We start from the raw sequence: 11,978 nt of genomic DNA, 5'->3' as shown, positions 1-11,978 counted from the left end.
GCCAGAGATAGAGCTAAACATCTTATGGAGCACAGGACATTCCCCACAAGAGTTATCTAGCCCAAAATGTCAGTCAGTAATGCTAAGGTTGAGAATCCCTGACTCATGCCATTGCTCATAGCTCATTCCACAGCTCACATCACAAATGCATTCCTTTAGCTGAGCCTTACAGTTCAATCGTTCAACTCAATATTTGAGTGTCAAAGGAAGATTGGCACTATATTGCGTCTCTAGGATGGGAAGAACCCACTAGGTTGAAGTTATAAGATTTACAGTCATTAGGTGAGTTGGAAGACCATATGATTCTTTATTGGAAACTGGCAAGTGTGCCAAATTAAGGCTTTACTAAGAATATCGTGAGGGTTAACGAGTCTTTGAAAGATAATAGTCACCTTTGTTTCATGTCTAAGAACTTTATCTATGCATTTATTTATTTATTTATTTAATTTATTTTGCGGTACGCGGGCCTCTCACTGTTGTGGCCTCTCCCGTTGCAGAGCACAGGCTCCGGACGCGCAGGCTCGGTGGCCATGGTTCACGGGCCCAGCCGCTCCGCGGCATGTGGGATCTTCCCGGACCGGGGCACGAACCCGTGTTCCCTGCATCGGCAGGCGGACTCTCAACCACTGCGCCACCAGGGAAGCCCTATCTATGCATTCTTTATTCATTCCAATCCCATGGCTATCTATTCAGTTGAGTGTCAGTTACAGCTAGCTATTCGAGATGCTCCACACACACACATTTTAACTGTGGCTGCCAGATATCAATGAGATTCACAGGCCCCCAGTACAATATTCTCAACAAAATATGCCTGATATTTTGAAGACCATCTGTCTCATTTTAATCTAGAATAGGCTCTTCTAAAGCTTTTGCATGCCAAATTACTTTTAAAAAACCAAAAAACCCTTGTGCTGTGTTAAAAAATGTTTTAAAATGTTTTTATTGAGATATAATTCATATACCATAAAACCCAGCCATCGAAGTGTACAATTCAATTTTTTAAGTATACTCACAGAATTGTGCAACTATCACTACAATCTAAGTTTAAAATATTTTCATCATGCCATAAAGAAACCTCATGCCCCTTAGCAGTCACTCCACATACCCCAGCACCCCCAGACCTAGGCAACCACTAATGTACTTTTTAGATTCTATAGATTTGACTATTCTAGACATTTCATATAAATAGGACCATATAGTATTTTTACTACTGGTTTCTTTCACTTAGCATGTTTTCAAGATCCAACCTTTTGTAGCACGTCTCAGTACATTTTTTCTTTACTGTGCCCAAATAATATTCTATTGTAAATATATACAACATTTTGTTTATCCATGTATCACCTGACCGACATTTGTGTTGTTTCCACTTTTGTATATTGTAAATAATGCTGATAAGAATAAGTTTTAGGGTGGGGGCCCTAATTCAATATGACTTGTGTCCTTATAAGAAGAGAGACACTAGGGGTGGATGCACACGGAGGAGAGACCATGTGAGGACACCTTGATCTTCAACCTCTAGCCTCCAGAACTGTGAGGATAAAATTCCTGTTGTTTAAGCCACCCAGACTGTGGTATTTTGTTATGGCAGCCCTAGATGACTAATATTCCTAGGAATGGAATTCCTGGGTCATATGGTAACTCTATGTTTAACAATTTGCAGAACTGCCAAATTATTCACATTCAAGTCATTGTATGGATATATGTTTTATTTTCAGTAAACACTTAGGAGTGGCATAGCTGGTAAGTGTATGTTTAACTTTTTAAGAAATGGACAAACTGTTTTCCAAAGTGGCTATACCATTTTACATTCCCACCAGCACTATATGAGGGTTCCAGTCTTCCATTTCCTTGCCCAAACTTGTCATTGTTTTGATTATAGTCATCTTAGTGGGTGTGAAATGATATTTCATTGTGTGTCTTTTTTTTTTAATAGAGTTCATTTTTTTTAGCCATTTTAGGTTCACAGAAAAATTGAGCAGCACGTACAGTGTTCTCAGAAACCTCCCACCCATCTCCACCTACCCCCAAGTCTCCCACTATCAATATCACACATCAAAGTGGTAAATTTGTAACTTGTTACAACTGATGAAACTATTTTGTCACATCGTTATCACTCAAGGTCCATAGTTTACATTAGGGTTCACTCTTGGTGGTGTAGACTCTATACAGGTTTTGACAATAAATAGTAGCATGTATCCACCATTGTAGCCATCACACAGAATTGTTTCACTGCCCTAAAAATCCTCTGGGCTCTGCTTATTCATTCCTCTCTCCCCCTCCCCCAACCTCTTCATTAGGGTTCTGATGGTTTTGATTTACATTTCCCGAGTGACTAATGCTGTTGATCATCTTTTCATGTGCTTATTGGTCACTTATCTTCCTCAGAGGGGAGATATATGTCAAAGTTTACAGACTTTCAGTTATGAGTATGTACAGTATGATGACCATGGTTAATAATATAGTATTGTATACTGAAACTTGCTGAGAATATATCTTAAGTCTTCTTACCACACATACACACAGAGTTAATTGTGTGAGGTGATAGATGTGTTAATTGTCTTATTTTGGTAATCATTTCACAATGTATATGTATATCAAATCATCACATTGTATACCTTAAATATATACAATTATATTTGTCAATTATTCCTCATTAAAGCTGGAAAAAAAAAACCCTTAAGGTTAGAATGGCTACTGTTTGTACTGACTACCTGATAATCGTATTTGAGGGCAAACATGTTTAGTGATATTATATTGTGGCAATACAAAATATACATGATGTTTTTTGAAGTAATTTTATAGAACTCTTAGACTTCTTAAGATTTTGATGTTTTTGTTTTGAAATAAAAATATTTCTATTAAAAAAATCCTTTGCCCATTTAAAAATTGGATTATTTATCTTTTTATTGTTGGATATCAGTGCTTTTTAAGGTCCAGTTTGCCTCCAACTGAAAAGGAAAACGACCCACGATTTTGTCTAGTATAAGAGACACACTATAGTGTCTTATCCTGAATGGTAGTCTCCTCAGCAGGTTTCACTGTTTCTTTATATCTGGGATCTGCTGTTGCCTTGTGATTTCAGGGCAGAGGCAGCACTTTTCTTGGCAGCTGGATTCATAGGAGTCCAAAAGAAACAAATAGCTTTAGGCAATTTTCAATCAATCTTAGAGAGATAATAGTGTAACAATTCGTTCCTGATATCACAAAGAACAGATTCAAACAGCACGTCTTACAATTAAATATGAAACACACAGGAATAGTGCAGTTATAGGAGAAGTGTTATCTTATTTCTCAGTGTTTATTAGCTAGTGCTCTTTAACGGACAGGACGTTTGCAGATGTTTTAGTAACCCACACAACTCTGCTCAGGTGTGGACCGTGTTTACCAGTTATTTCAACCAATTAAATTCAGCAACTATTTACCGCACACCCAAAGAGAGGCAATGCCTGTTCTACTGAATTCACTGAATTCTTTGATAAATTTTTAAAAAGAAATAGTTGTATATTTACTAACTTTTTAGAAAAGGAAATAGCAGCCTCCCTTTTTTTTGTTATTTATTATTCACTTGGCTAAAGAGATTCTGGAACTTAACACCACGTATTCTGGGAGAAAGGAAAATCTAAAATGGAAAATACCACAGTGCTTCATCTACAAGATTTAAAAGAGCCTTAAAGTTCACTTGTACTTAAAATCTTTCAGAAACGATTTCACTATCTCCTTTGAGAACTCATTTTGTGTTTAAAATTTCCTTTCTCACGGATAATCAAAATAATGCTGGATGCTTCAGGCCTGTCCTCCTCTGCATTCAGTAGACTAGCTCCTCCCTGCTGACATCTTATAAGGATGAAATTCTTCACACTTTCTTTGCCTGATAGTATAGTAGCTCCCATATTCACTTACACAGATGACATGTGATTGCCATATGAATGGATGGGAATAAAGGTGTTGGTGTTGATCTGATATTAAATAAGAGAAAGCTTAATTTCTCCTTTATAAATAACCCTCCACTCTGTGTAAGTTCCAATATCTTCTTTCCACATCTTAATGGATTTCCTTGCCTATCCCTAGAATGTGTACATGCCACACCAGAGGCCACTAATGAGCCAATGATACTCATAAACTGTCCTATTTTTGGGGGTGCAATCTTTATTCTTTGATGTTTAAGTCATGGCTAAACACTTTGGGGTATGTTTTCTTAGAAACACTACGATGCTATTTAAAAGTGGTAGCATAAACCCTATCACCCATTTGTTTCCCCAAGGGTAGTGTATGAGTCGGAGTTCAACCAGAGAAACAAAACCAGGACTTATGGCAAGGTATTGGCTTATGTGACCGTGGAGGCCAGTTAGGCAAGTCCATAGGGTAGGCTATCGGGAAGGGCAGGCTGGAACTCTCAGGCATGAGCTGAAACTGCTGCCCACAGATGGAATTTCTTCTTCTGGGAAGTTTCACTTCTGCTTCGAAGGCCATTCAACTGATTAAACCAAGCCTGCCCAGGTCATCCAGAATAATCTCCCTTAAAGTCAGCTGATTATGGACTTTAATCATATCTGTAAAACACTGTCACAGCAACACACAGTGTTTGATTGGATAACTGGGATTACAGCCTAGACAAAATGCCTCAAAAACTGAGCCTCACAGGTGACAAGTATCTCTGTGGTCATAGAGCAGTCACTCTGAATATCAGTTTACTTTGTATTCATACGGAGATGGCTTTTGGTTTAAAGTCAGCTGTTATAAGCAACCTCAACCATTTGACTTTTTTTAAAACAAAAGTGTAAGATGCAAAATTAAATGGAACTCCTTGTTCTACAGTCTACCAGACTTGCTGTCGCTGCGTGGGTAGACTTCTTTCTACAGTGGGCCTTTGCCTATGATCAATAAAATTGTGTATATAGCAACTTACCACAAACTTGGCTAGAAAAATTTAGCCCATTCCTTGCCTTGTTCTTGATGAGGAGACATTGAAGATAATTTAAAAATAGTCTATTGTAGTTGTTCGCAAAATTTTGGTCTCAGGACCTTTATGTGCATCAAAATTATTGAGGACTCTAAAGAACTTTTGTTCATATGGGTTACGTCTTTGTCAGTTTGGGCTGCTACAGGACTCTCTCCAGGGAGCTGCAGGCTGTATACAATTTGGGGGGCTTATACTCTGAAGCTCTTTTGTTTATATGGATTATGTCTTTGTCAGTTTGGGCTGCTACAGAACTCTCTCCAGGGAGCTGCAGACTGTATACAATTTGGGGGGCTTATCCTCTGAAGCTCATCTGGGAAACCTCTTCCTCCCAAGGGCCCACTGACTCCAGGTTAGGACACTTGGGTGGGGGTCTGATAAGTACCCTTTTACGTGATGGTGAATAAACTGCTCTTCCAGTACCTAGACATACAGTTTTAAAACCAAGGAGGAAAAGAACAAAGAGGAAGGAAGGGAGAGAGAATTAAAAAGTAGTTTACTCAATCAAGATCTTGTTTTTTTTTTTTTGGTACGCGGGCCTCTCACTGTTGTGGCCTCTTCCGTTGTGGAGCACAGGCTCCGGACGCGCAGGCTCAGCGGCCATGGCTCATGGGCCCAGCCGCTCCGCGGCATGTGGGATCTTCCCGGACCGGGGCACGAACCCGTGTCCCTTGCATTGGCAGGCGGACTCTCAACCACTGCACCACCAGGGAAGCCCTCAGTAAAGATCTTTATGGTGATGCTTGAAAGACCAAAGCCATTTAAGTAGGAAACGTGCTAATCTTTTGCTGTATGTATATGGAAAGATCATGAGTAAAAGTAATCCTCCCTTAAAAACAACTCACTGCATAAACTGGATGTCTACTTAATTGAGTCATCGTTAACAACTTGATAGGAAGGCGAAGTGCTATGTAACACCTTTACTTGTACTGTATCATGCTGGTAGACAATTCTCTGGGAAGCTGAATGAGTTCAGGGTAGAAGCGGTCACCTGCAGCATATAAGCAGTAATCTGATTATCAATTAAAAAGTGAAAAGCACTGAGGAAGTTTTAATTAAGCAATATTCCACAATGATGCTTTTAACAGTTTTATAGCTAGCTAATCATTTATAAACATTCTAATACAATAGAGCGAGATCAGGGACTAAAATACATTCCCTTTTAAAACACAGGTTTGCACTGAGCAAAGAAGACAATATTCTGTGACAGCCAAAGGAAAATATACTCAGTATGGTCAACAAACAGTAGTGTTTTCATTTTAGTTGATGGACATTTTTACAAACAGTCTGGAAAAAAAAAACTGGTGTAGCACTCATTTGATTGGGAAGCAGGGAAACAAAGGGGCATAAGGTGCCTTTATAATTCTGAGCTCAGAATTAGGGATGTGGCAAATATACATGAAATGGTCTTGAAAGAAAATAAGCGCAGGTCATCTCAGTAGATATACCCCAAATAAATTATTAATAAAGTGAGGAGGAAGTAGTTTCTAAGGAAATCTGGGCACAGATGTTTGCTCTGTAAGACACGGAGAGTTCAGGGATCAGAACCGTGAGACATACAAATCACGGATCTGAAAAGATCCCATGTGTTGAAAACAGGTCCTTGCTCAAAATTGCTCCTTGAATAGGCTCTATCAAGGATGTGGAACATAAGAGCAGGTTTATTAGGAGACAAAGATACCAAAGGGGTTTGGAGAGGGAGTTCTTTAAGTAAAGGCTGAAGGTATGGAATATCTGAAAGGCAGAAAGCAAAAGTTACCTAATAATTTAATAATAATAATAGTCACCCATACAAAGAATCATTACACAGATAATGGAGGTTAAATTTTATTTCTATTTTGCAAGTAAAAAGCATATGCTATAGTACAAAGGATTTGGTTTCAATATAGCAAAGTCAGTTTTAATGGACAAAATCAGTCTTGAGAGTCACTGATGTTAAATAACGGAATAGGGTTAAGGGATGGTATGGGAACTTAAAAGACAAGGTATGCAGGTCTCTGAAAGCCTGACTGAAGGAATGGGAAAGCTGGAGATGCCAACTTTGGTCCCAGCCAAGTTCTCCTGCTATTTTCTGTACGTGATACTGTCTGTTATTCAACTCAGAGGCAACACCATATACCCACTGTGAGAACTGAATTCCCTTTGGGGTTATCAATTACTCACACAGCCTTCCTCTAAAGGAAGGCTTGCAAGTGGTTCATATTCAAGCCTTACGTGTGATAGTGTTTACATCACATTCACAATGTAACAGAAGTACATGGAAATTCTTGTAAATTATATAAAATATAGAGTTGATTGATCCCACTTTGAAGAAGCATCATTGAGGATTAGATTTCCTTTATCAGAGTAGACAGGTTTAAAACACATTGCTTGTACTGTACCGTTTTAATAACATTTCATTTTTATATTGATATGTCAGTTAGAAATTAAGAAATGGCATATAATTGTGGGATTTCGTTTAAATTCTAGAAAAACTGAAAGATACTTTTTATTCAGCTTAACTAAGGCTGAGGTCTTCTAGCACAGGTGAGTTTTGCATTTCTCGAAGACTATCCTGTAGTTTAATAAACATAAAGAACTAAGCACACTAAATCTTGGGAGGACTAGTAAATGAGAGCAGAAGATTTAAAAGACATCATTTCTTCCTTTGTCTACTTAACAAGGTAACTTGAGTTGATTAATCTTGCATTATTAAATTCAAATCCTAAATATTTTGACAAGTATTGTTAAGTCTGATATTGTTAAGTCTGAATTTGTGGTTATATGTTGAATTATCAATGTAGAGAGTTTTCAGTTTTTTGTTATTAATATGATATGAAAGGGACCAATCCCTAATACTGTATCACTAAAACATGGGCCATTCTACTGAGATCACATACAGAGAGAAAAGATGAAGCTGCAATAGACATAGTAAAGCTACCTGGGTTTGAAGCAAAAGACTAAGGAATTAGGTATATGCATTTCACATTGCCTATAAATAAGTCTTTTCAGTCCTAGTAAGCTCACTTCGATTCTTTAAACAGAGATGTGGCCCCAGATCCACATGCATTTCAGCTAAGGACTCGAACTACCTCATTTTTTTTTTCTCACTGGTTCATTAATAAAGCACCCATTTAAGAACAACTATTTATAAGTATAGTGATATTTCAGAGAATATAAAATGATGGAAGGAGGAAACAAAGAAGTCCTTTGCTTACAGCCAAGATGTGGGGACGAGATCTGAATTTGTTCTGAACAATCATTTGGGAGAAGTGTCACAACAGTTTTGAAGAAATAATAAATGTCTATAAAATATAGGATTCTGTGGTATAAACAATTTTGACACCTTTTGTCGAGAGACCAAAACAAACAAAAAACAACCCCCCCCAAAAAACAAAAACAAAACAAAACAAAACAAAACCCCCAAAACCACGCAGTATGTTCTATGGATCAGAAATTAAATAAATCCCCAAATTTCAATTTACACTAAAATATTTATTTAATTGATAATATTTTACAGAAATAAATAAGAGCAGGTTTTCTCTAATACAGATAGGTATATTTATATATTTATATTTCTTTTTTTTTACAAAATTAAAGCATATCAAATTGTTTTCCCTAAAACTGTAGCGCAGAAAGGAATACTAGGAAACAAACAAAAAGAAATACTGAAATATGTTCATCATTAAATTATAACCATGGGCCTTCTGAATCTCAACAAGGTATATGATTTAGAGAAAGAACATGAGATTTGCAGTCAGGGGACCTTGGCTCCACTGTTTACTTGCTGTGTGTCATAGGCACATTTCTCAGTATTTCTGAATCTCAGTTCTCTACCTTTCAAACAGGAATGATATTAATTATATCAACTTCACAGGACTGTTGGGCAAATTAAGCACGTGAATGTATAGGAAAGCTCTTTATAACATGTAAAGAGCTACAAAAATAATAGTTCTGTTTAATAACATTTCATATAAAAGAATCAATGCATATCTTCCTTCAACTGAAGAAAATAAGCACCAAAAATGTGTGTGTGTTTTCTTCAGTTGAATTATGTCACCCTATAAACCAGAATAAGAAAATGCACCTTAACTAAGCACCAAAGCCTCTAGGACAAATGTGATCCAGGGTATATTTCTATTACAGTTTTCTGGGCAACTAAGTAGGAGCTAATGAGTCCTGAGGGTCATTTAAAACTCTGAAGGCTCAAAGAAAACAAACCAAGAACATCTGTATTACATCAAACGGCTAGGATACAACAAGCTACTCCTTATTTAGCAATTTCAAAGTCCATTAATTCTTCACAGAAGAAGAAACACTAGGTTATTATCACTTGCAATTATTTGCTTATGTGAATATGACATTCTCTTGCTCCAAAGATCAAATACTAGTCCTTGAGGAAAGTTCTAGTGGAATGAAATAACAAATCCTATCATAAATTTAGATATTAATGATTAAAAGTCTAGTTACACGAGAACATGGGAAAGGAAAAGAACCCAGGACATTAGTATAATAACGATAAAAAAAACCCTGTCATATTATAATGATAAGAATTGAAATGATAAACATTGCAATATTTACAGATACATCAATCTTAAAACATGTAAAAACTCAATAAGACAAATTAAAAGTAGAGAAAGCAGTTTAGATAATTTTAAGGAAAGTAAACATTAATACACTTCGAAAGGCTAAAGTTAACTGCTTACACTGATAATACTTAACATAGAATAGAAATACTTAAAGTGTGCAGTGTTTTGATTTTTAGTGGCAAGATACAGAGAAAAGAAATAATTGCCTAATATTAACTTATTGTTAGGAGTTGCATTACTCTAAAGTTACTATTTATGGAGTTACAGTCTACATCTACTCAAAGAATTAGGAGCTAACATAATTCACCATCTTTTAAAAATATCACTAATAAGATATTGGTGAATCATGTGCTAAAGATACTGAAGGCTCTTTCAAAGATGAGATCTAGTTGGTAGAGTATACCAGGTCATGTACAACGAGACTAGTTGACTTACTCTGTTATTCTAACTCTTTTTAAGACTGATCTTACCAAAAGAAAAGTACACATTACCTCTCTTAATTCCCTCAGATAGAGGTACTCTTTGGAACAAAAACAAATATTTTATTGGGAGTGTAGAATTAAAAATCTTTATAGCTATTGTGGAAACAGTATATTGGAAAGGACTCAATAACTACTAGGACACTGTACAACTGAAAAAGAAATAAATTCATTCAACTAAGAACACTGTTTACTGACATCTATTGGATTGTTTAACTTATAACTTTATTCTTTAAACTATGAAAAATTTAAAACACATTAAAGTCTGTGGACTGAATCAAGTGTACTTCATTCAAGGTCTTCAGTTTCTTTGGTAAATAGGTCTGCCAGATCAGCCACGGTCAAGACAGAGGCCTCGGAATGTTTCGCTGATGGGCTTGTGTGACTGCAGGATTTTGCAAGTGAGCAGAATCAGAAAGAAACCCCAAGGAATAAATTATTCTATTTGTCTTTATAATAATAATATAAGACATAATAGTACATAATATTATATTCTTATATAAGAACATATTTGTTCTAAGTTTTTGTAATTGAGTTATAGGAAATTCCTGGAAGAAAGTAGGCAATGGGATCATTATTACAACTTCTTAAAATTAGTGAAGATTTCTATATACCATTTTCAAACTTGGTCATAAAATGTCTTTCTCTGCACAATTAATAAAACAAAGAAACAAAACCCCTGCCAGCTAGTACTAAAGCTCTCACCTTACAACTTACCTTCTTAGTATCTGAAGTTAATTTGTTTCAAGAAAAATTCAACAGCTCTTTTAATTGCTGTTTTGAGGCAGCTTATATATAAGCACTGAATTCTGTGACATATGGAAACACCACTAACAAAAAGCCTTCATGTTTGAGGCAAAAAGCTCTTGTGGTAGCCTTTCTTTCCCAGACCACCAATGAAAGAGAATTTCTGGTTTCCAATGGCTTCTTTGCTATGCAAAGTACCTCTGTGGAAACAATCCCTTCTAAGGCAATCATCTCTTCTGAGTGTATCTTCCAATCATACCTATCTCACAAGGATTCAGTTAGGTATTAGTTTATGTTTCAAAATGACTTTAAAGAAAATTAATTAGGAAATAAATGTTAGGAAGTTTTATGATTCCAAACTTAAGTTTTCAAAATTAAGGCTGTTCTGGTCTCTCTGCTTCTGTTCTGCCTTTGAAATTAATGCCACAATTACCGGCCTAGTTTTAAGTCCAGACCTTTCTACCTGCATGTGACTAACCAGTGTGATGTATCAAGCAGCACTCTAAATTTCATGTTACAGCTATCAGACTAAAGCTTTTAGGTTGGACATAAAGATAGATTTCATTTAAAAAGTAATCCAGTGGCAAAGAAATGTATGATAGTTCCTCCCTCCACCCTCTGCCCCAATACACATGGGTGATTTAAAGTATACTAGCTCTGAACTGAAGTTTCTTTAATAGTAGGACAGTTTAAATATTTTTATATATTACAATCCCTATTAATAAACTAAGTCAAATATAGAATGCCCAAAGTACTAACCGGGAAATTTTGGAGAGGTAAAATGCCATACCATGCTTTTAAAAAGTATTTGCACTTATATCTTTTGGTTGACTAAGTGGTCATCTAGGTGAAGAAGTTCTACACACCTATACAACCTTTTATGAACAGGAAAACTTCTCCTGTCCACTTGAAGTAAACTGTTACGTACCTCCTCTCAGCGGTTTTCAGCATTGCTTGCATTCTCTCTTCTATTGTCGCTTTAATTAAGAATCTGTGTACAATAGTGGGTCTAGAAGGTACATAACAATTATAAGTTTAAAAACACCTTAAAACAAATTAGAACAAACAAACTTCATACATTATATGTTATATTCGTCAGTCAGTTGGTATCTACCGTGGCAGGGACTAAACCAGGTGCTGGCGGGGGCAATGGTCAACAGTGAATAAAACAAATGATTTAATCTGAGTGAACAAGTATCTATTGAGGGGAGACACACAAAATAAGAT

At 36.3% G+C, this 11,978-nt stretch overlaps 1 protein-coding gene across 5 annotated transcripts in view; it reads right to left on the bottom strand.

Annotated features, from left to right (window-relative positions):
* Positions 1 to 2,630: 2,630 nt before the first annotated feature.
* SHPRH (SNF2 histone linker PHD RING helicase) overlaps positions 2,631 to 11,978 on the bottom strand; it is an 87,177-nt gene continuing 77,829 nt past the window's right edge. For 2 of the 5 annotated variants that reach the window (XM_027084148.1, XM_027084157.1), the window contains exons 29-30: positions 11,680 to 11,760; positions 8,416 to 10,389 (exon numbers count right to left, since the gene is read on the bottom strand). In XM_027084148.1, the coding sequence (XP_026939949.1) occupies positions 10,293 to 10,389; positions 11,680 to 11,760 (178 nt within the window). In that variant the 3' untranslated portion in view covers positions 8,416 to 10,292. Of the gene's footprint in view, positions 3,109 to 8,415; positions 10,390 to 11,679; positions 11,761 to 11,978 lie in introns of those variants that run through there. The other 3 variants (XM_027084174.1, XM_027084200.1, XM_027084166.1) reach the window with 2 other exon arrangements.

This window comes from Aethalodelphis obliquidens, unplaced genomic scaffold (genome assembly GCF_003676395.1).
Source record: "Aethalodelphis obliquidens isolate GAN/ISIS:26980383/991018 unplaced genomic scaffold, ASM367639v1 scaffold3, whole genome shotgun sequence".
NCBI lineage: Eukaryota > Metazoa > Chordata > Mammalia > Artiodactyla > Delphinidae > Aethalodelphis > Aethalodelphis obliquidens.
The sequence above is the reverse complement of the archived record's forward strand: the minus strand, read 5'-3'. Positions and strand labels throughout refer to the sequence as shown.